At 45.0% G+C, this 24,978-nt stretch overlaps 1 protein-coding gene across 1 annotated transcript; it reads right to left on the reverse strand.

The window, feature by feature from the left end:
- Positions 1-8,222: 8,222 nt before the first annotated feature.
- On the reverse strand, positions 8,223-22,188 carry SERPINA9 (serpin family A member 9). The gene is made up of 5 exons (XM_010384554.2): positions 22,116-22,188; positions 15,192-15,836; positions 13,092-13,365; positions 10,710-10,857; positions 8,223-8,798 (listed from the first exon to the last, which is right to left on the reverse strand). The coding sequence occupies exons 2-5, from the start codon at positions 15,817-15,819 to the stop codon at positions 8,595-8,597; spliced, it is 1,254 nt and encodes a 417-aa protein (XP_010382856.2). The 5' UTR covers positions 15,820-15,836; positions 22,116-22,188; the 3' UTR covers positions 8,223-8,594.
- Positions 22,189-24,978: the final 2,790 nt, after the last annotated feature.

Here is a 24,978-nt window from a genome sequence, read left to right on the forward strand (position 1 = left end):
GCCTCATTTTAGTCTGGCTTTGGCTATGCAGGTTCTTTTTTGGATCCATATAAATTTTAGTATTTTTTTTCCAGTTCTGTGAAGAATGATGGTGGGATTTTGATTGGAATTGGTTCTGAATTGGTAGATTGCTTTTTGTGATATGGTCATTTTCACAATATTGATTCTGCCCATCTAAGAGCATGGGATGTGCTTCTATTTATTTGTGTCATCTGTGAGTTTTCAGCAGTATTTTGTCATTTTCTTTGTAGAGATCTTTAACCTCCTTGGTTAGGTATATTCCTAAGTATTTTATTTTTTTGCAGCTGTTGTAAAAGAGGTTGAGTTCTTCATTTGATCCCCAGCTTGGTCACTGTTGGTGTATAGCAGAATTATTGATTTGTATACATTAATTTTGCGTCCTGAAACTTTGCTGAATTAATTTATCAGTTCTAGGAGATTTTTGGAGGAGTCTTTAGGGTTTTCTAGGTATACGATCATATCATCAACAAACAGTGACAGTTTGACTTCCTCTTTACTGATTTGGATACCCTTTATTTCTTTCTCTTGTCTGATTGCTCCTATGAGGACTTCCAGTACTATGTTGAATAGAAGTGGTGAGAGTGGGCATCCTTGTCTTGTTCCAGTTCTCAGAGGGAATGCTCTCAACTTTTACCCATTCAGTATTATGTTAGCTGTGGGTTTGTCATAGATGGTTTTTATTACATTAAGGTGTGTTCCTTATATGCCGATTTTGTGGAGGGTTTTAATCATAAAGCGATGCTGGATTTTGTCAAATGCTTTTTCTGCATCTATTGAGATGATCATGTGATTTTTGTTTTGAATTCTGTTTGTGTGGTATATTACATTTATTGACAACCATCCCTGCATCCCTGGTATGAAACTCGCTTGATCATGGTGGATTATCTTTTTATATGTTGTTGGATTCAGTCAGCTAGCATTTTGTTAAGGATTTTTGCATCTATATTCACCAGGGATATTGGTCTGTAGTTTTGTTGTTGTTGTTGTTGTTGTTGTTGTTGTTGTTGTTGTTGTTATGCCCTTTCCTGGTTTTGGTATTAGGGTGATACTGGCTTAAGAGAATGATTTAGTGAGGATTACCTCTTTATCTTGTTGAAGAGTGTCAATAGGATTTTTATCAATTCTTCTTAAATGTCTGGTAGAATTCAGCTGTGAACCCATCTGGTTCTGGACTTTTTTTGTTGGTAATTTTTAAAGTTACCATTTCAATCCCACTGCTTGTTATTGGTCTGTTCAGGGTATCTAATCCTTCCTGATTTAAGCTAGGCTTGGATCTTTCCAGGAATTTATCCATCTCCTCCAGGTTTTCTAGTTTATGCACATAAAGGTGTTAATAGTAGCCTTGAATGATCTTTTGTATTTCTGTGGTGTCAGTTGTAATATCTTTCATTTCATTTCTAATTGAGCTTATTTGGATTTTCTCTCTTCTTGGTTCATCTTGCTAATGGTCTGTTATTTTTATTTATTTTTCAAGAACCAGCTTTTTTGTTTCATTTATCTTTTGTATATTGGTGTTGTTGTTTCAATTTCATTCAGTTCTGCTCTGATCTTGGTTATTTCCTTTTTTCTGCTGGGTTTTGGCTTGGTTTGTTCTTGTTTCCCTAGTTCCTTGAGGTGTGACCTTAGATTATTTATGCTCTTTCAGACTTTTAGGCATTTAGGGCTGTGAACTTTTATCTTAGCACTGCCTTTGCTGTATCCCAGAGGTTTTGATAGGGTGTGTTAGTGTTATAGTTCAGTTCAAAGAACATTTAAATTTCCATCTTGATTTCATTGTTGATCCAGTGATTCTTCAGGAGCAGGTCATTTCATTTTCATGTATTTGCATGATTTTGAAGGTTCCTTTTAGAGTTGATTTCCAGTTTTACTCCACTGCAGTTTGAGAGAGTATTTGATATAATTTCATTTTTCTTAAATGTATTGAGACTTGTTTTGTGGCCTATCATATGGTTTATCTTGGAGAACATTCCATGTGCTGATGAATAGAATGTATATTCTGTGGTTATTGGGTATAATGTTCTGTAAATATCTGTTAAGTTCATTTGTTCCAGGATATATTTTAAATTCATTGTTTCTTGGTTGACTTTCTGTCTTGATGACCTGTGTAGTGCTGTCAGTGGAATATTGAAGTCCCTCACTATTATTGTGTTGCTGTCTACATCATTTCTGAGATCTAGTAGTGATTGTTTTATAAATTTGGGAGCTCCAGTGTTGGGTGCATATATATTTAGGACTGTAATATTTTCCTGTTGGACAAGGCCTTTTATCATTATATAATGTCCCTCTTTATCTTTTTAACTGCTGTTGCTTTAAAGTTTGTTTTGTCTAGTATAAGTATAGCCACTTCTGTTTGCTTTTAGTGTCTATTTGTATAGAATGTCTGTTTCCACCCCTTTACCTTACATTTATGTGAATCCTTGTGTGTTAGGTGAGTCTCTTGAAGGCAGCAGATACTTGGTTGGTGAATTCTTATCCATTTTGCTATTCCATATCTTTTAAGTGGAGCATTTAGGCCATTTCCATTCACCATTAGTATTGACATGTGAGATAGTATTGCATTCATCGTGCTATTTGTTGCCTGTATACCTTGTTTTTTTTTTTTTTTTTTTTTGTATGGGTCCTGTGGGATTTATGCTTTAAAGAGTGTCTGTTTTTATGTGTTTCCAGGATTTGTTTCAAGATTTGGAGCTCCTTTTAGCAGTTCATGCAGTGCTGGCTTGGTAGTGGTGAATTCTCTCAGCATTTGTTTGTCTGAAAAAGACTGTATCTTTCCTTCATTTATGAAGCTTAGCTTTGCTAGATACAAAATTCTTGGCTGATAATTGTTTTGTTTAAGGAGGTTGAAGACAGAGCCCCAATCCCTTCTAGTCTGTAGGGTTTCTGCTGAGAAATCTGCTGTTAATCTGATAGGTTTTCCTGTATATGTTACCTGGTGCTTTTGCTTCACAGCTCTTAAGATTTTTTCCTTCATCTTGGCTTTAGATAACCTGATGGCAATGTGCCTAGGTGATGATGATCTTTTTGTGATGAATTTCCTGGGTGTTCTCTGAGCATCTTGTATTTGGATGTCTAGGTCTCTAGCAAGACCAGGGAAGTTTTCCACAATTATTCCCCCAAATATGTTTTCCAAACTTTTAGATTTCTCTTCTTCCTCAGGAATGCCAATTATTCTGAGGTTTTGTCACTTAACATAATCTCAAACTTCTGGAGGCTTTGTTCATTTTTTTTTTTATTCTTTTTTCTTTGTCTTTGTTGGATTGGGTTCATTTAAAACTGTCTTTGTGCTCTGAAGTTCTTTCTTCTGCTTCTTTGATTCTATTCCTGAAACTTTCCAGAACATTTTGCATTGCTCTCAGTGCTCTCCTTTACTTCCTAAAGGGTTGATTGCTTTTTATTTATGCTATTCCTTTACTGAAGATTTCTCCCCTCATTTCTTATGTATTTTTTTAATTTCCTTAAATTGGACTTCATCTTTCTCTGGTGGCTCCTTGATTAGCTTAATAACTGACCTTCTGAATTTTTTTTTCAGGTAAATCAGGGATTTTTTTGTTTGGTGGTGAGCTAGCGTGATTTTTTGAGGGTATTAACAACCTTTTTTGGCATGTTACCAGCATTGTTTTTCTGATTCCTTCTCATTTGGATAGGCTATGTCAGAGGGAAGATCTAGGGCTCAAGGCTGCTCTTCAGATTCTTTTGTCTCATGGGGTGCTCCCTTGACGTAGTACTCACCCCCTTTTCCTAGGGATGTGGCTTCCTGAGAGCCAAGCTGTGGTGATTGTTATCTGGATCTAGTCACCCAGCAGGTCTACCAGGCTCTGGGCTGGTACTAGGGATTTTCTGCATAGATCCCTGTGATGTGAACCATCTGCAAGTCTCTCAGCCATGGATACCAGCACCTGCTCTGGTGGAGATGGCAGAGGGGTGAAATTGATTCTGTGAGGATCCTTAGTTTTTGTTGTTTAATGCACTACTTTTGTGCTGGTTGGCCTCCTGCCAGAAGGTGACACTTTTGAGAGAGCATCAGTTATGGTAGTATAGGGAGAACCAGGCTGTGGGTAGGCCCTAGAACTCCCAAGAGTATATGCCATTTGTCTTCAGCTACCAGAGCGGGTAGGGAAGGACCATCAGAGGAGGGGGACAGCGCTGTGTGTGTCTGAGCTCAAACGCTCCTTGGGTAGGGCTTGCTGTGGCTGCTGTGGGGAATGGGGTGTGGTTCCCAGGTCAATGGAGTTGTTCCCAGGAGAATTATGACTGCCTCTGCTGTGTCATGCAGGTTGCCAGGGAAGTGGGGGAAAGCCGGCAGTTACAGGCCTCACCCAGCTCCCACGCAACGCAAAAGACCAGTCTCACTCCCACCACGTGCCCCCAGACAGCACCAAGTTTATTTACGGGCAGTGGGCAGGAAGGGCTGAGAACTTGCCCCGGGCTACCAGCCTCCCACCTGTGAGAACAAGTAGGGCTTTCACACCTCTCGGCCTGTGGAGTCTGCACACCAGATTCACGCCCTCCCTTGAGTTCTGGCCAGGAGACTTCCTGTTCAGTTGGAATTGTTACAAAGTTCAGCTGGGGGTTTTCTTCTCCCTGTGGTCTTTTCCCAGTATCTCTGGCAGCCCTCCCCAAGAACACCCATGAGGCAAGTCTGAAATAGTTTTCCAAGGGTGGAAAACCCACAGGGCTTTACATGCTGCTTCCTCTACCCCTATATTTTGCTTGGCTCTCTAAATTGTCTCAGCTCCAGGTAAGGTCAGATCCTTCTCCCATGATCTAGACCTTCAGGTGCCCCAGTGAGGGTGTGTGTTCAGTGGCGGACAATCCCCCTTTCCCACTTTCACAGTTTGGACACTCACAATATTTGGACTGTCTCTTGGGTCCTGCAGGAGCAACCTGCTTCCTTCACAGGTTCTGTGTGTTCTCTTGGCTTTCCTGGTTTATTCCTGCATTCGTTCTGGAACAAAGGTTCAAGATACCAGTCTTGAACCTTTGAAATTTTTTTCAAAGGTCCACACAGTGCTCTGTCCAACTGGGAGCTGCAACCTAGTCTTGCCTTCTCTCTACCATTTTTCCCCCTCTTTTTTTTTTTTTTTTTTAGGCTATGTTCTTTATTGGTCACCCTCACTGCAAGAATGTGAGAGAGGCACAGTCATCCCTACTTTGTAGATGGGAAACTGAGGCTCTATGAGGTTAAGTCACTTGCTTACTAAGTGAACGGATGGGGCCACACTCAGAACTTGGATCCCATCCCCCAGTCCAAGCTTTTACCACCACACCAAACCATTCCAGTATTTTGTTGATACTGCAAATAAAATATAATCTGTATATGAATAAAAAGATTGGAAGGGGCTGGGTGGGTGGCTCATGCCTGTAATCCCAGCACTTTGGGAGGCCAAGGCAGGTGGATCACTTGAGGCCAGGAGTTCCAGACCAGCCTGGACAACATGTTGAAACCCTGTCTCTACTAAAAATACAAAAATTAGCCGGACAGGGTGGCAGGTGCCTGTAATTTCAGCTACTTGGGATGCTGAGGCTGGATAATCCCTTGAACCTGGGAAGCAGAAGAGGTTGCAGTGAGCCGAGATTATGCCACTGCACTCCAGCTTGGGTGACGGGGAAAAAAAATTGGAAGGAAATTTCACAAACAGAGAAAAAACTTTCTTCTCGTTACTTGAAGAAACCTGTGAAGCAGAATCATTGGCTCATGATCACCCATGACTCCCAAGTAAGAAGAACAAGCTTAGAATTAAATGAGTATTTATTTATGAGAGAGTCTTTTTATGATAGAATCGAGGTGACTTTTAAGTTCTTCTTTGTAGATTTTCATATTCTCCAAATTTCCTACAAAGAGCATGCATCTTATTCTTAATTAAAAACAATAAAACACTATTGTTGAAAAGTAGCATTATTTAATAGTACAAGTAAAGCTCATCCTAAAATAAGTGATTGAGGTTGGCACAGTGGCTCCAATCAAGGCACTTGTAAAACATAAAGTCTCCCAGGAGGTTGAACCTGATTCTCTAAATGGGGTGGAGGTGCGGGTGCCCATGGGTCTGCATTTGCCACTCCTACCTTGAGTGAAACTTTCGTAAGATGCTGTAATACTCATGCTTGATATTCTGTGACTGACGATTTTGCATCTTGAAATGATGGCCCAAACTAACGGCCACAGTTGATTATGTTCATGCCCTCTCTGTTTTCATGGGCATGTAAAAATCATTTTACAAATCCTCCAACCACAAGCCCCAACCTCTATACTTCACTTCCTGCCCAATAGGGATGTCCCACCTAACCACTCCCCACACTGCAGTACTAAAGTCTCTGGCCAAGTGTTCCTCTCGCTCCTGTGTCTCTGGACTAGCCCCAGTGCTTCCCCCTGTGGCCCTCTGTGGTGGGGCAGGACCCCTCCTCTTGGGTGCTCAAACTAATAAACTCTTCTTTCAAACGCAGGTGTCTTTGTCTGTCACCTTACCATACACAATGGAAATGATTTCAAAACAAAATGTGAGGTACATTTATAAACAAATGCAAAGGATTGGCATTTCAAAAAACAGAGCTGGGACCTCAGCAAGTTGACAGAAAATGCTCCATGGCTGTTCTTATATCTGCTTGCAAATGCAAGTCTGAGTGGGCACCAGGATGCCACCTAAGCTTGCTTTCACTGTAAAGTGCCACCGGAAGCAAGGCTGTCAGAAGGATACTTACAGCTCTCACCCACTGCTGACTACTTGGGGTTCCCTATAGTTTCTAGAAAGAACTAGTTGTGAACAACAGGTGTTGTTAGTCACTTCTTCACGCCTACTATCTCCTTTGTGCTACTGTGGGACATCTTCTTGCCTACTCCGCAGGAGGCTGGAGCCATGTCTGAGCAGGTATGCTCCTTCCTGGGAAGGATGCCTGGCTTCTCCACTGTGACCTTTACAATGGAGAGCCCGAGGGAAGAGCACTGTGTATAAAACAAAGTTTGCTCCAGGGGGTGTTGCGGGAGCTCTTCATAACTGGCCATTGGTCCTTGTTCTAAGTCAACACGGGAGGGCCCTATGGCCTAGGTTAGCTGTTTTTACTCTTTGAGTCTCAGCTATTCTGTTTTTGTTTTTTGTTTGTTTGTTTTTGTTGTTTTGAGACAGGGTCTTGCTGTGTTGCCCAGGCTGGAGTGCAGTGGCAGCTTGTTCTGTTTGTGAAATAAAGTGGGAGCGTGAGGACTGGGGGTTAGGTTCCCCTGGGACTTCTGCCAGCTTTCCAGCGTAACTCCTTTCTGTTTTATTTCTTTCCTTATAAAACAGCATGAGAAAGCCAACATGAGGCCCCTGGCACATCCAAGGTGGGTGGGGCACTGGGGTCCCCAGAAGAGGAGCCTTTGGATCTGACTGGAGCAAGGGCTCCATGGAGGCCGCCAGATGCCCTTGGTAATGAGGGTGATACAGAGGTGCCAGCATAGCCTGTCAGGCAATGACGGAGGGAGGGATGGTGAGTCTGACTCAAAGGACATGAGCTGCCTTTGCTGTGGTGCCACCGTGGCCCATTACTCATCGTGCTGCTCTCAGGACTCAGAGTGTGGGAGCAGGACCATTGCTGTTACAGACCTGCAGGGAAGGGGCTGAGCACCCAGAAGGCTGCATGTGCATACACGACATCATCAGAGTCAGGGAGACAGCCAGCCTCGAGGAGATGGAAAACTGTTCCACAGCACCCAGGGAGACCTTCACAGCCCATGCATTAGCCCTCGTCACCCCGTGCCCTGGTGCTCCCCACAAACGCAGGCTCTCTCCTTGGCCAACAACGGCCTCCACCAGCTGACCTCCTTGAGCCTCTGCATCTTCATTTCTTCCATCTGCCCCACATGATGCTACAAGGTCCTTGCTCTGTCCCTCCAACATGCCGCTCATTCCTGACTCACAGCCTTTATGCTCACACCCCTCTCTTGTCCTCCCCTCACTCTCAGTCATCCTATTCAATGCCTTCATGGCACTTATAAGCTGTTATGACCACGTTTATAGGCTTGGTTTCGTTGTTGCTGTAGGGGGTCTGTCTCCCCCATTTAGGCCTAACATGCCAGGAATCTTGCCTGATTTACTCCTAGCATATATTAAGTGCGCAGTAAGTTTTTGCTGAATAAATGAAGGAAAAATCATGCAGCCTCTGAGATGTCATGGGACGGCAGCCCAGCCACTGCGAGTTCGCCAGTAAATCATTTTCAGATTAGGACCCTGTTGACAGCTGAATTCATATTTTAGTTTTATTGAATGTGTTATTGTAATTCTGCAATAGAAGTGCCTGACCTGCATTGGCATATTTCCATTCCCAGGAGCCCCAAGGAATGGAAATATGGTAACCCAGCAACATCCCATGAAGCTAGTGACCTGGGAGACTTTGTGGAAAAGAGCACTGACTGGGGTTAATGAGCGTTGGCTTGTGACTGGGGTCCCTGTTGATGGTTTGGTGATTGAGCCTTGGAAGTGGCGTCCCTGCCAGTGAATGCAGCTCCACTGGGGTCACGTGCACCCTCAGAACAGAAAGAGGGATGTGGTTTGTTATTTCTTGTGCATTAGCAAAGTGTCATCAGTCAACAGGCCATTTCCCACCTAGGATTTAGTGGGATTTTCCACTTTCCCTAGAAAGAGAATACTGTCTGTGGCTTTATTTGTAATCATTATCAAGAAGGTCCTATTGAAGGAGACAGTGAGGTAAGAGGGACCATCCTTCGATCGGACTATGAACTTGGTGGCGGTAGCTGCTGCGGCCCCAGTGCCCTCTTCACTGACATCCAGCACAGCCTTGTGGGTTGCCTGCCAAAGGAAAAACAAACATCAGTGGCCCCAGTAGAGACACTTTTACTTAACTAAGTAAACTAAACTGAGTGTTTTGCCCTGGAATGGTGAGGTCTACCTTGAAAGGATTCAAGGTTCAAATGCCTGGCATTGGGTTTGCTCAGTACATTGCAGTGGGTGTTGACTATGGTCCATTGGTCCTTACACCGCGAGTGAGATGGTGACAAACACAGAGCAGGAAGATAGGAGTGAGTCTCAGCTCTGCCACTTATGGTTGCAAATTATTTAGATGCCACATGCTTCAGTTTCCCGATCTATAAAAGGTAATAATAATTGCATGTGTCCCGTAAGGTTATTGTGTAAATTAAGGGAGATCATACAAGGCAAATGCTTGTGGACTTGCCAGCAGTAGTAACTGCTGCAGTTCTCGCATGGCAGACATGGGTTTGATATGACTAAGGTTAGATCCCTTCTTTGTCTGCTAGGGAAGAGATTCTTAACCTGGAGTTCCTGGATTTCTAAGCTTCAGGGAGACTTGAGCTCCTGTGACTACAGGCATTGTTTTTCATGGGCTCAGATGCATTTTCCTCGAGAAAAGGTCCATTATGCTCATCATATTCCAGTGGGGCCTCTCAGCATTTTCTGTAGACCAGTGACAAAGGTCCCCTTCAGTAGCCCCAAGATCACTTCTGACTATTATAATCCATTATCAAAATAAAAGTTTAGGTCAGAGATCAGTAACCCATATGTGTGCAGGGGTTAGGCAGGTAACCCCAATTAACTGAAGGAGACTTCTTGTAAGAGCATGGGGTGCCCACAATACCTGGAGGGTCCTGTCTGACTAAAAGGGTCACTCACAACTCAACTCCGGTGATGGCTGCCATGTGGACACATAGACTCACTGTTGCCATGTGGGAATTAGGGTCAGTGATTTGTTTCAAGAGGATCAGAAATCTAGACTTTTAGATCCAATATACTACGTTTTTCTTTTTTTTTTTTTTTTTTTTTTTTTTTTTTTTTTTTTTTTTTGAGGCAGAGTCTCGCTCTGTCGCCCAGGCTGGAGTGCAGTGGCCGGATCTCAGCTCACTGCAAGCTCCGCCTCCCGGGTTTACGCCATTCTCTTGCCTCAGCCTCCCGAGTAGCTGGGACTACAGGCGCCCGCCACTTCGCCCGGCTAGTTTTTGTATTTTTAGTAGAGACGGGGTTTCACCGTGTTAGCCAGGATGGTCTCGATCTCCTGACCTCGTGATCCGCCCGTCTCGGCCTCCCAAAGTGCTGGGATTACAGGCTTGAGCCACCGCGCCCGGCCCCAATATACTACGTTTTAAAACTCCTCTCTCTCTCTCTCTCCTCTCTCTCTCTCTCTGTCTCTGTCTCTCTCCTCTCTCTCTCTCTCTTCTGTCTCTCTTTCTCTTCTGTCTCTCTCTCTCTCTCTCTGTATCTCTCTCTCCCCTCCCTCTGTCTCTCTCTGTCTGTCTCCTCTCTCTCTCCTCTGTCTCTGTCTCTGTCTCTCTCTCTCTCTTTCTCTGTCTCTCTCTCTCTCCTTACACACTGAAGGCCAGACAACACATCTGTGGGTGCAAATGGCCTATGGACAGCCATATTGTGATGCCTGTGTGAGGGCCTAAACTCCAGGGAGGAAAAAGGTGAGGTCAGATCCCAGGGGAGCACCTGCTCGCCTGCAGCAGGTGTGGGGGAGCAGCTGCCTGCTGAGGATGCCTTCGGAACATTTGTGTGAAGAGGGATAACACATGCTGTGTGCCGGAGGGATGGTGGCCATAGGTCGCAAGATTTGGTTCTTCTGGCCACAGAAGAACCTCATTTCACCTTTCAGACCTCTGTTTCCTTATCAATGACATAAGAGCACTTGATTAATTCTGCAGGTGCTTCCTGCTTGGACTTTTTTGCAAATATTCTCATTCAACTCACTTTAGAAAGCTGCAGGGAGTCTCTCTTTGTAATTCCAGAAAAATCAGCGTTTTCGTCAAAGGCATTTTGGATGCCCATCTTTGGGAGGATGGTTTCCAGATTGTAGGAGGCAGAAATGGAAAATTTGGGGATGAACACCTCTATCCACCTGTGCAGTAAGGAAAAGGAAACAATGAGGTCACAAGCCCATGGTGTCTGCATCTCTGCTCCTAGATGCCATTTTGGGAGACTCCGTTCTTCCTCCAGCCATTGCTAATTGCTGCTAAAAAGGTCAACACATCCTAGCCAAGAACCCCAGGTTGCTCTTGAAGTAAGTCTCCCAGCTGAGCAGGTCCAGCACTAAAAACATGCAAGGAGACAGACGGGCCCCCAGTGAAGTGGGTGCAGAGGTGAGAAGGTGGTCGGCAAGGGAGTCTATGGCAGAAACCAACAGGAGACGTCAAGCAGCAATGGAAGCTCATCAACCACCCACTCACTGTCCAGAGTACCTCCTCACCAGCACTTCCTGATGCAGGCCCTGCTAATGCCCTAGAGCAGCAAAGTCCAGCAGAACTGCCTGTGATGCTGGGAAGATCCTCGACCTGCGCTCTCCAGTATGGTAGCCACTAGCCATGTGTGGCTATTGAGCAACTTGAACAGTGGCTTGTGCAAATGAGAAACTAAAATTTTAATTTTACTGAATTTCAGATAATTTAAGTGTAAATAACTGCAGGTGGCTTAGTGGCTACTATATTGAACAGCACCACCTGATAATTTAGCACAATATTTTTTTCCCTCTGAACCAAGAGAAAACAGCCCACATGTATTGAACATTTTTTTTTTAGATGGAGTCTCGCTCTGTCACTCAGGCTGGAGTGCAACAGCATGGTCTTAGTTCACTACAACCTCCGCCTCCCGGGTTCAAGCTTTTCTCCTGCCTCGGCCTCCCAAGTAGCTGGGATTACAGTTACACATGGCCACGTCTGGCTAATTTTTCTTGTATTTTAGTAGAGACAGGGTTTCATCGTGTTGCCCAGGCTGGTCTTGAACTTCTGAGCTCAGGCAATTCACCTGCCTCAGCCTCCCAAAGTGCTAGGATTACGGCGTGAGTCTGGCCTGAACATATATTGTATGCCAGACATTGTCCCAGGCACATTCAACAACACTGTCCCCATTTTAAAGATGGTAAAGCTTAGTTTTAGTGCTTTGCCCAAGGTTATGTACTTAGTGACTCACAGCAATGAAAGCACAAAAATATTGGGTGGACACATTTCAGTCCTCATCTGACAGGTGTCTTGTGACCCCTCATGCCAGGGACAGCTCTCTCTTCCCTGCCACTATCCCCTTTCCCTGTTTTCTCTGTGCTCCATCTGCTGCTATGTGCTCCATGCCTTCCTCCCTGAGCTTCTGTGCCACCTCCTCTTCTTATCCGCAGCCCCAGATGCAGCCTGAGAAGAGAAGAAGTCGCTGACACACCCTGCAGCATCTCTTCATCCTTGACTTTGAGTTCTTGCCAGTGCATTGTCTACTAAAGCTGCCCTTCCCAAGCCTCTGTGTGCTCATATGCTACCCGTATGTGCATCTAAACCCCACCGCCTCCTTGAAGCTGTCCCTGAGTCCCAGCTGAAAGTGATCTCTCTCTGCTCAGAAGCTCCTCAGCACCTTTCCTGCCCTCCCCTGGGGCATTGCCCAATCTCTTTCTTGAATTCCAGCTACACTGCAGCCTTCCTTCTCTCTTCCCAGACTATGAGCACCAGGGAATGCTGCTGAAATCATTCTATGATGCCAACAATATATTGCTAAGAGACAGAACACAAAACTTTGACATTCCTTTTTTATCTCATGATTAATCTTTTTGATATTCTCCATATTTTTATACTCACCATAATAATTATAGGACTAATAATAACACTATTAGCTAACATTTACTGAACACTTACTATCTTCTAGGAATTCTCCTAAGCACTTTGTAAATAGTAGCTTACTTTATCTGTTCACCAACCTTTGGATTTGGTAATATGGTTATCCTCTTTCTTATATGTGACCACCAATGCTTTTGTTTGCTTGCTTTTATGGGATCATTCCAAAGATTTCAATATCAGATTGGCTTCTAGAGCCAGCTCTGCTAGCATGTAACAGCTACATGACCTTGGACAATTCACTTACCACCTTGGAGCCTCCATTTCCTCACCTGTGAAATGAGTGGTATTAAGACTCCTCATTAGGTGATAGTGAACTTCAAGTGTAAACATGTATAGAGAGCCCCAGGCTCTCTGTCCTGCATACCGTTGGTACTCATTGTTCAGAAGTGATTATCCAACAGTGGTTAGCACAATCTCTCCCCCATCTTTGAATGTGTGTGTCCCCTGCCTCAGGGCCCAGGTGACTGACACAGATACCCACCTTTTCTGGAGTGAGTGGCTCCACTTTCTCAGTGTTCTGGCTGACAAAGCCTGTTCCAGTTGCCTCATCTTGCCCTTGCTAGGGAGGACAAAGAAGGCCACGGCATCTCCCTTGTAGTCCATCTGAAGCACAAAGCAGTTCAGCTCTGTATCCATCCCAAAAGCAAACTGCTCCTTCTGGTGCATCATGGGGACATGCACAGTGACCTGCTTGCCCACCAGAAATGGGAAGTTCTTTCTTGTATATGCAGGGTAAAAGGGCTTCTCCCACTTGGCTAGCACAAAGAGAGAAATGAGATCTTTATGTCAAAGTGCAATTAGTGAGGCAAAGACAGCAAAATGAAATAGGGAATTACTGCTAATGGGTATGAGGTTTCTTTTTGAGGTAACAAAAAAAAAAAAAAAAAATGCTCTGGAATTACACAGCGGAGTAGTTGCCCAAACTTGTGAATATACTGAAAATCAATAAAATGGTGAATTTTATGATATGTGAGTTGTATTTCAATTAAAAATAGAATTGAGTTAAATAGAACAACATAGAGTGAAGGTAACTTAGTAAGGGCTCAAAGCATACCAGTTTTCTTTCCTTCTCTTTCCTCTTTGTAGGATGGATGGATAAATGGGTGGATAGCTTGGCAGATGGAGGGTGGATGGATAGATGAAAAGCTAATGGATAGATGGTTGGATGGCTGGGTGGATAGATGGATGAATGGATGGATGGATGGATGGATGAACTGATGGATGGATAGATAGATGAACAGATTAATGCATAGGTAGTTGGCTAGCTAGATGGCTAGCTGGGTGGATGAATGGATGCATGGATGGATAGATGGATGGATGGATGAACTGATGGATGGATAAATGGGTGGATAGTTTGCTGGATGGGTAAATGGAGGGTAGAGGGATGAACAGGTTAATGGATACATGTTTGGCTGTCTGGGTGGATAGATGGATGCATGCATGGATTTATGGATGAATGACATATGGATAAATGGGTGGATAGTTTGGTGAATGGGTGGATATAGGGTGGGTAGATAGATGGATAGATTAATGGACAGGTGGTTGGCTAGCTAGGTGGATGGATGGATGAACTGATGGATGGACAAGTGGATGGATAGCTTTGTGAACGGGTAGATGGGTAGATGAGTACGTCAATGGATAGATGTCTGGCTGGTTGGCTAGGTGCATGCCTGGATGGATGGACAGATAAACTAGTGCATGGATAAATGAGTTACAGGGAGCAGGTGGATGAAGGGAGGGAGGAAGGAAGGGGAGGAAGAGGGACGGAGGAAGGAGAGGGATGATACGGTGACATCCGTGAAAACTCTGCCTGGAGACGCCAGGCACTTCTATCTCAAGCCCAACCCTATAAAGTTGGCTTTATGATCAAACTATCCACTCAGCACAGAGACTGGCACAGGTCAGACACTCAACACATGGTAAATCTTTTAGAGACACATGCTGAGGATCATAGAGCAAGTATGGGGCAGAGGTAAAATCCAAATCCAAGTTGTTTGATTTCAAAGCTGATGTGCATTCCCTACAACACAGTGAAAACTGTAAATCTCTAACATATATATATATATATATATATATATATATATATGCAGTTATAGATGAAGTAGACTTCATATATATATGAGATATGAATGACAGTCACATCAACTTGTCTACATTTCTACACCTATGAAAGTGTTCACACTCTTGGATTTGCTTCTTAAACTGGGTTGTCAGAGAGTTCCATATTCCTTCTTTAAAACTTTCAAGGGGCAGTGGGACAGCTGCTGGTGGCAAGAGATCCTTTCTCTCAAGTAGTTTCCAGATTTTTCCTATGGGTTTCCCACTGAGTCAAATGCAAACACACCTGGAGACACTTTATCTGTCTACCCAAAGAGAACTAAATGAGTCCCCCACTGTAACTGATAAACATGAGCTGTCCCAGGTCCTGCAGTCAGCTAACTGCAAAGCTAATCAGAGTTCAGGCCCTCCCATTTCTCCACCCTGCAGTCTAGGCTTTGTTTGCCTTGTGTATTTCACTAAGCAAAAATCATCAGCATCATCATAAAATAAATAAATAAAAGTCAACTTCCCAAATCCTTGCCTTTAAAGAAAATGTGGTTCACCAGCACCATGGCTGTCAGAAGGTCAAGGCCTTGGATTATGTCTACAACCTTCCCTTGGGTCTTCTTTTTCACGTAGCTGTTGATCTTCACCTGGGCAATGGAGGGGTTGGAGAAATCTGTAGAAAAGACTTCTGCTTCATACAGCCTCTTGACATTGCCCAAGAAATTTGCTTGTAGCTGCAGCTCCTTCTTGACAAAGAGGGCACTTCCCATCTTCAAGGCCAGGTCTTTGCTTGGAACAGTCAGTGAATGAACCAAGTGCTGGAAGCCCTGGTGGATGGCAGACTCTGGTGTGTGTGTGAGGTTGAAGCCCAGGCCCTCGAGAATCTGGGTCTTGGTGACTGAGTGGGCCCCAAGGGAGAGCATGGCCAGGGAAGTGGAGACACTCACGGGGGAGAAGAAGACGTTCTGACTCGGGGTCTCCAGAACCAGCCTGCGGTACAGGTGGAAGGCAAAGTTGGTGTTGAGGGAATACACCAGTGAGGCAGGGGTGCTCTCTGTGGAGGATGGGTGGGGGTATCCGCTGGGGGCATTGACCAGGGACACACAGTAAACTGGAGCACAGAGGCCAACAACAAAGAGTACTCCATAAAGGGAAGATGCCATTTTGGAACCAAATATGTCTGCAAGAGAAGTAAGAACCATTGAGAGGGTAAACTGAGGGTCCAGGCCCTGAATCAGAGACAGTTCAACAACCCCCGCCATCAGCAGCAGAATGAAGACAAATAGGCCGGCTAGCAGAGCTCTCTCACGTTATCTCCTTTGAGCCTCACAATAGTTCCATGATGTAGGTATCATCATTACTGTTTTACTTGCAAATGAGTAAACAGGCCACAGAGAGTCTGCGTAACTTACCCCAAACCACACAGTTGACTTGTCTATGTTCTGTGTGGGCTTCAAAGTCAGATCTCAAATTCCAAATCCCATGCTTTTTTTCTGCTTCATGGACTTATTTTTTAAGAATTGAGAGTGTGAGACCAGATTGCAAAGTCCCCCTCTTAGCAGCCAGAAGTGGTTTCTCACCCTTTGGAGGTCCCTCCACACATTCTTTATACATTTTGTGTAGATCTGATTATTTTCTCACCCTGGCTGCCTGTTGCCAGAAACAGACATTTACTAATGTGTTCATATCTCTCGAAAAGTGGAAACCTGGAGCAAAAGGCTGTCCTTTTTGCTGTGGTCCTCCAGGTGCCCTGAGCACTGGTGGTCAGTTGCTGATGAGCTGCAGCTCTAGCCACATCTGTCTGCTTCCCCTTCAAGCCTCAGTTGACAAGAATTTGGCACCAAGGAGACTTCAGACTAAATGACCTGATAGCAATTTCAAACCCCAACAGGGCTGGGCTTGCATCCAACCCTGACATTCAATGGTGGACAAGTAACCTCTCTGGACTTCTGTTTCACCTTTGTAAAACAGAGACAGTTACCTTACAGAGTTGTTCAGAGGACTGAGTGTGATAAGACACATAAATTGTGCAACACAGGACCCGGCACATGGTGAGTGCTCAATACATTACTTTTACTGTTGTTTTGTTGAAGTCAGAGAGCATTTGATTTGGGCAAATCTGTGAAGTAATGCTCACAGGTCTCCGCAGCCCTGCCGACAGCACCCTCACCTGTTCAGTTTCATCAGAAAGATCTCATTCACTTTAACACACCTTTACAAAGGAGCTCCAACCCTGTGGGTTGACCCTGAGATACAACAGCAAATGGTCATTTTAGAGAAGGAAGGTGTATGAATCCAATGCAAGACTAGGTGAGGTTTGTGCTCAGCCAAGGGAAAGCAAAGCAGGTGTGTGCTCCTATAGGTCACATCTGTCTGAAGCCTTTTCTCTCCTCACCAATTGTACAATTTCTCCCCCATGACCTGGATGTCCTTCCCCCCATCATCCTTTTCACAAGCACAGTGCCTTCGTAACCCCTCTTGCCCTTTATCAAACTTTGTTCTTTAGTCATTTATACTATGGTGTGAATGGCTGCCACCCACTCTTCTCCTAGGAGCACCAACATGAAGTGTTACTCCCTATTGTGAAGGAAAGACTTTACCCACTGGAGCAAGAATTCAGTCAACAAGTGAACAATTATTTTGCCAGAAATGGAGAAGGAAAAGACAAGAGAACCTTTGCCGAAAGTGACAAAAATACTGCCACACACAGTCACTCGTCTATGTCAGACCAAGCATAATGTGACAGCCACATTCCGAACAATTTCTCTGTGGAAATGAAATACGTAAATGAATCACATTTTATTATACCAGATATAATTTAACTTAGATGGAACTTTATAAAGAACCCTTTTACTGAATGAGTAATTCTTTTGCAAAACTGTTCATTTCTCTCCATTTCCACTGATGTGATTGGACAATTTCTCTTTTGTAGTTTTGTGTTTGCCTGTTTGACTAAAGTGGAGTTTTCTTTCTAAGTTATGCTCACATCCATCCATCCACCTACTGGACTCTTTGCCAACATGTTCTGAACTGACCTCCGGAGCTGCCCCCACCCTGAGTGCCCCATCTCTCCCTTTCTCCAAGAAGGCCATATTACCCACGCTGCCGTCTTCCAAGTCAGGAGACTGATGGTCACTCTGCACTCTTCGGCCACCCTCCTTCCCCCAACTGTTCTTCCTCCCCAAGACATCGCAAGCCCCAGCTTCTCTCCATCTCTTTGCTCTTCCCTTGGTCCTAACCCTCCTTATCTCCTCCCACTGTACAATCCTGAAGGCTTCTGGACTCATCTCCCTCCTCTGGTCATGTTTCCTCAAAATGTTTTTCTTGAGAAACTTCACCAATCTGACTCTGCACAGAGATGGTCTGCTGGGAGATGGAAGTGTTGGGGCTACAATGGGGGACAGATAGCCAGGGTCCTGGCTCTTAAAGAGCTCGCTGGGAACCCTGTGACACATGGCGTTACGAGTTGACTGCTTCCCCTCTGTTCGGCCCCACTGCCAGCCAGTGTATTTATCTGCAGTCTCTGAAGTCAACACCAATAGCCAACAGCCCAGGGTCCACCTCCCTCCCTCCTCCTCTCACTCACCCACCCCTTGCTCAGGCACAGCATACTCTCCTACAAATGCCCCTCCTGGACGCCACCTTCCTTTGCTCATGGAAAAGCCCTTGTTTCTCATTCTGGAAGACTCTGCTTAGCTATTTCTGGCTTGAGAGGCCCTCTCTGGCCCCCCTTTCCTGTTGTGACTTCATCACTCTCACCCTTCTCTCTTCTGCCACTTCTGAAATTTACTCGACTTCTATTACCAAGTGGATTACCACTGACCACACTCATGCCTTTAGATAATCTCTAGGTTCTTTGAATGTGTAATTCATGCATTTGGTCCACTGGGTTGAACATGTACACTTATTATGCAGGTGTTGCACCAGGTGTTGGGGCTACAGTGAGGGACAGAGAGACAGGCCCTGGTCCTTAAGGAGCCCACTGGGAAGACGGGCAATTAGCAAACACCACTAGGCACAAGAAGTGTGTGTGGGATGAGTAAGTACAGGCATTGGGTGCACCTATTCCATAATGAGAAAGGCTTCCAGAGGAAGTGGCAGCTGATCGAGACTTGAAAAATGTTAGCAAGGTAAAGGGGAAAAGCAGAGAAGAGAGAGATTCAGGCTAGGAGGACCACCTGTGCAAGGGCCCAGAGGGAACCCAGAGCCAGGCAGCTTTGAGAAACAGAAAAGGTTCTGTGACACAGATCTCAGCACCAGAGAAGCTGGCAGGAAGGGCTGGGGAGTGGGAGAGACGGGCTGCAGAGAGAGGGGGCCGCATGCAGGGATGTGCAGACTTGGTTCTGGGCCCTGGAACCCACTGGGGGATGGCTGCAGAGAACCTCAGCAGCAGAGAATTCTCAAGACTATCCTGGCACCTGTCTGTGTTCCTCATTGCTCTACACACCTGCTTCCTGTCCTCCTTCCCGCTTCCCCTGCCAGCACCTAAAACTGCCCAATGTAGGGGCTCAGTAGACACTTGGTGCACTGCCCCGAGATGGAGAAGCATTTATACCAGCCTCAGAACTGGGGTGGTGGCCGGGCGTGGTGGCTCACACCTGTAATCCCAGCACTTTCGAGGCGGGCAGATCACCCGAGGTCAGGAGTTCAAGACCAGCCTGATCAACATGGCAAAACCCCATCTCTACTAAAAATGCAAAAGTTAGCCAGGCATGGTGGTAGGCACCTGTAGTCTCAGCTACTCAGGAGGCTGAGGCAGGAGAATCACCTGAACCCGGGAGGCGGAGGTTGCAGTGAGTCGAGATCAGGCCACTGCACTCCAGTCTGGGCAACAAGAGTGAAACTCCATCTCAAAAAAAAAAAAAAAAAAAAGACCAGAGTGGTGAAACGAAGGAGGCCTCCTGGAATATGGGACTGAAACCCCGAGTTTCTCGTATTTGACGAGCTCTGTGACAGACTGGGGCTCTTCAGGAAGCCGTGTAAGAGTGTGGCATCTGCAGGCTTCCCTGTGATAAGCTGGGGTCTACTGTGTTAACTTGGGGTCTGCAGGCCCTCTAGCCTCAATGATGAAGTGGCAGCACTTGATCTTGACAGCCACTCAGAAGTCAGAGCCTAAGCAAGATCATGGTTCCCCTCCTAACCTCAGAGCAGCACTTTCTGTTTAGAGAACAGCATTGTCTTTGCATTGCTTCACCTTCTGAATTGCGTCGACCCCAATCTGTAAGGAGGGCAGCTCTGAGGAAGGGCGAGATAACGTCTGCAGAATGCCCAGCACAGCATTCAGCCCATGGTGGGCAGGAGACCAAAGCTGCATCTCTTTTGTGGCTCTTATGATTTTGTGTTCCTCCCTTGGAACCAGGGTGAAGGAAAGGAGTGTCCCTGGCTATTCATGACCATGGGAAAGAGGACCAGGTTGAAGGAAGAGGACATCCGCCACATGGAGGGGAAGAGGGTGCTGCCAGGTACCAGGATGCCACAAGCACCAGGGGTCTGTGCCCCTTTCTGTGGAGGCTGGGGATGGGGCAGGTGGCTCTCAGGGGGCCTCCACTGGCACTGGGTTGTACCCCCCAAACAATTCCCCATCCCCATCAGCAGAGATGGCCTATCAGACATGACCTCCATGCCTCAAGTCTTGTTTCTTTTGGGCTTGGGTTGAGTAGGGGAGACCCACCCGCAGTCGGCGAGTTGGCCAGTAAGTGTCCTGACTCATCAATGGTACTGGCCTCCATGTGACTTCAGGTAAATCTCTGCTTTTCACAAGACTTCAGGAAGAGGTGATCTCCAAAGGCCCCTCCCTCTCTTCTGAGTCTGGGATCTATGTCTGAGGGCCCCCAGGTCATTGCTCTCTTGGGGGAAAACCGTGGCCAAAGCTCATTCAGTCAGCTCTTAAAATCCACTACACTCCCCACTTTGCTTCTCTCCACCCTGAACTCCTGTCCTCCTGTGGCCATCCCTTCTCTCTCCCAGCCCTGCCAAGGCCCTTGCCCCTCTTTTGGCTGTGGACTGGGTTTATGTGAGCATTTGACCAGTGGACTCTGCTCTTTGGGGTAACAGGGACACTCTGCTGTCCCCAGGGCTTGCCTCTTCTGGGCCTCTCCCTCCCAGCTACCACAGCCTGCATTCCACCTTCCATTGTCTCTCACCCACTCCCATCTCCAAGCACTCCACCCTGCAGACAAGGTGACCTTTCCAGATGCTGATCTGGTATATCATTCACCTCACCTTGAATTCCTCAGTGGCTCCCCATTGAGCTCAGGAAAAATGCTCAAGGCCCTGGCATTCAAGAGCCTTATTTATTGGGCCCTGACTTACCACCCCAGCTTCACCTTTGAGGACCCAGCTGTTTGCATTCCTAAATTTCACCCCATCCCCTATCTTCATTTGCCTCTTTATCCAGCTTGGGTGTCAAGGGCTTCATTTTAATCTAATGTGCTTCACCCCCAGGCCTTTGTCTTCATGTCCCAGCCCAGTGGCAAGGCTCCATGTGTAGTAGAACCTACCTGTCTGCTCCTTCCCTGCCAAATGCTGCTGAAAGAGAGGTTCTGCAAGGCAGCCGTGTCCACTGTGGGTTCCCAACCACCAGCCTTTATCCACCTGGCAACAGGTAACTCATCAGCTCACGCTCCCATTTTCAGGGGAAACCTTCACCTTTTCCATGTCCTTAACCTTTTTATTCCAGGGTGGAGTAGATGCCCAACCTGCTACATATGCATGTGTGCCCACATGTGCGTGCGCGCATGCGCGCACACACACACACACACACATACACACATACACACACACACACTCAGCAGACAGCCTTGCCTCCTATCTCACATAAAAGAGAGATCCTATGAAAAGGAATTGTCTCAGCTTCCCTCAAAGGGCATCTTCTCTGCCTATCCCTACTTTCCCTGTCACCCCTCTCTCTCCCCTACACCTGCACTCTACCAACAAAGCAGAGGATCTGCCCTCCTTTGATGTCCAGTCTCCCTTCCTGGGCCTTGGAAAGTATCTCTTCTCTCCATCTCAGGACCCTTCCACCTCTCTTTTCTGTACTTAAAATCTCCCTGTCAACCTGATCCTTGCTGTTAGCTTGGAAACTGTTCAAGTCTTGCTCGTTAAGACAAAGAAAGCAACAACAACACAACAACAAAAACACTCCTTTCACCCTCTCATTTGCTTCTAACTGCCGCCCTATTTCCATACTCCTCCCCTTGTGGCCCAAATTTTCAAGAGCTGTGTATTCATGGCCTCTGTGGCCTTACCTCCTATTCACTCACTGGTCCATTCCAGCCTGGCTTCTGTATTCACAAAAGTGCGACCCAGATGCTACTAAAAGCCAACTAGTATGTCTAGGTTCTCATCTTCCTTGACTTCCCAGCTGCATTTGACACTGAAGACCTTGCTCTGATCCAGTCCTTCCCTCTGGCTCAGTGACAACACATTCCCAATCTCTCTGCACCTCCTCCTTACCCACCTTTGCGGTTCCTCTTCTCCTGCCCTGTCCTTGCATGGTTGGCGAGCCCTGGCACTCACTTACTTGATTGTAGCTCTCTCCTCACTTTAATCTCTCCTCTCCCTCCAGCTGATCTCATGCCACAACACCCATGACTTCATTACTAAGACATGCAAATGATACATTATTTTTATTCTCCAGCTAGACATGCAAATGATATATTATTTTTATTCTCCAGCTCATTCCTTTCCTTTGATCTCTATATGTCTAACTGCCTACTTGATATCTCCTCCTGATGTTGCAAATAAACCTTCCATGCAATATGAACTACAATGAACTCAGACTCCTCCCCAAGAACCATCTCCCAGCAACAGCCACAACCGAAACCCCTTTTCAACATTTCTGTCACTGGGTCCACCATTCACCTAGTTAGTTGAGCCTAGGAGGCATCCTTGCACTTCCTTCTTCTTCATGTCAATTTATCCCCAGTTTTGTCAACTTTACCTCCTAAATGTTGTGCAACTCCATCCACTTTTCACTGCCTTCACTCTAGCAGGCTATTTGTGCTGCCATTGTGTCTTGCCTGGGCTACCACAAAGCTTCCTAACAGCTCTCTCTGCATACCCTGTCCTGCTCCTCCAATTCACTCTGCACGTGACAGGCAGAATAGTCTTTTAAAACTCAAACCTGACTGTGTCACTTACTATTTGAAATGTCTCAATAGCTTCCCGTTTCCCAAAGTGAACACTGAAGTCTTAACTTGCACAGCCTGGGCTCTGCTGGCCCCTCTAACTTCATCGCAGATCATGAAGCCCCTTGCCCTTGACATCCACGTCAGCCCATTCTCCCCATTAATTTTTATGCTCACATGTGATATTTGTTGTTTCCTACTTCTGGAATATCCTTCCAACTCTCTTCATCTGACTTTTCCCCTAATTAACTTTTATTCATTATTTAGGCCCTAGTTCATACCATTTCCTCAAGGAAACTCTCTTTGATCACTCAAATAAGAAAAATTTCTCCTAACACCTATTTTTATAGTACCATTAACTTCTCAGTGAAACACTTATCACTGTCATAGTTTCACATTTATTTGTATGACTGAACAATTCATGAATCAGGGATCTTGTCTACCTTGATTTTGTCTACTTGCACACCCACTCTTTGGCCAATACTCATGGTCCAGTAAGTGGTTGCTAAAAGAATAAATGAATTGAAATAAAATGAAATAATCTGTTTACCTCTGAAGAGTAATCCTGACTGGTAATAAGCAAGGGTAATAAGCAAGGTAATAAGCAAGAATAATCTTGACTGGTAATAAGCAAGAGTAATCTTGACTGGATTAGACAGCAAACTGAAGACAGGGGAACTCAGGGTGACGAAAAGTCCTGTAGCTACTTAAGGTAAAGTTACACAGGTATATATATAAAGTTTGAGTTGACTTACACTTTTGGCCAAAACAAAGTAACTGATATTGGTTGCAAACAGTTGTAAACAGAAAACTGGATGAAATTTATGACACTATTGAGATACTCAAAAAATATATAAAACAATTCAGACATTGGAGAATAGGCAGGGAAGGTAAAAAATGAGATAAGTTCCACAATTGTCCCAATTTTCTGCCTAAGGACGCTTTCTGGACATGTGGAAGAAAACCCAAGGAGGGCATGAGAAGCTTGCTGAGCTTAGGAGACAGACATTAGAATTTGAGAAAACTGAGGAAGCTACAATTTGTGCAGTGAAGGACTAGAGGAGAGCTTTAGAAATGTGCATAGGGGTCTCTTTAAGTCCAAAGCTAAGTACTAAGCTCTGCATACATAAAGTGAAATTCCACATGGCTGGTCAACACAGACACACACACACACACACACACACACACACACACACATAAGCAAACACACGCACACACACAGAAGAAAAAATAAACCTACTGTGAAGGTATAAACAAAATAATTTTCAGAGTTCACAAAGCATGAGGATCTATTAAGGTTATGACCACCCAAAGTGGAGAGACCTGGAGCATTCAGTAGAGACCCAGAAGTATCACATCTTGGCATAAGGGCTAAACTAACTTTGAATTAAAGCTGCGCTAGACCTACCCTAACAAAGCTTTAAAACATGCCTTGACAAGCTCAAGCAGATCTGTAAGTAACTTATTGCCTGTTAAAACAAATTTCAAACACTGTAAAGGAAGACAACAAAATTGTAATGTTATGATGTCCAGCATCCAATCAAAAATTGCTAGACATTCTAGGACTAGGAAAATGTGACCCATGACCAGAAGAAAAATTAAGCAATAGAAACAGGCTCAGACATAATAGAGATTAAGGAATTTGCAGACAAGGACTTTAAAACAGCTACTTAAAATATGCTTAAATAATAAAAATTTTACTGTAATGTGAGAAAAATCAAACTTCTAGAGATGAAAAACTTAACATCTGAAATGAAAAATTCACTGGCTGGGTTTAGCAGCAAATTTAGTACTAAGGAAGAAAAGATCTGTGATCTTGAAAATACATCAATAGGAACTATTCAAACTGAAGACAGCAAGCTGGAAAATAATAATAATAATAAACGAGTCCCAGTGACTTGTGGGACAACATCAATGGACTAACATATGTGTAACTGGAGTTCTAGGCAAAAAAAAGTGAGGGACAGTGGAGAACAGAAAATTTTGAAGAAATAGTGGGCAGAAATATTTGTGATATTTGTGTACTTTGTGTGAACTATACCTAAATGAAAATCAAAATACAATAAATTGAAATGAATGCCACCCTGCTGTTTCATCCTGTACTCTCTATGATTACACATATATCTCAGTTGGCTTGAACTATCCATCTCACTCTCTTTGCCTGATACACTCCTTTCCATCCTGCCAGCTCCA

Source organism: Rhinopithecus roxellana, chromosome 5, assembly GCF_007565055.1.
Source record: "Rhinopithecus roxellana isolate Shanxi Qingling chromosome 5, ASM756505v1, whole genome shotgun sequence".
Taxonomy (NCBI): domain Eukaryota; kingdom Metazoa; phylum Chordata; class Mammalia; order Primates; family Cercopithecidae; genus Rhinopithecus; species Rhinopithecus roxellana.

Excerpts from the sequence above, each read along its gene's own strand:
- SERPINA9 (XM_010384554.2), bottom strand. The coding sequence starts at position 15,819 with ATGGCATCTTCCCTTTATGGAGTACTCTTTGTTGTTGGCCTCTGTGCT. Across the intron at positions 10,858-13,091 it reads AGCCACTCACTCCAGAAAAG|GTGGATAGAGGTGTTCATCC; the intron begins GTGGGTATCTGT and ends CTTACTGCACAG. Across the intron at positions 8,799-10,709 it reads ACTCCCTGCAGCTTTCTAAA|GCAACCCACAAGGCTGTGCT; the intron begins GTGAGTTGAATG and ends TTCCTTTGGCAG.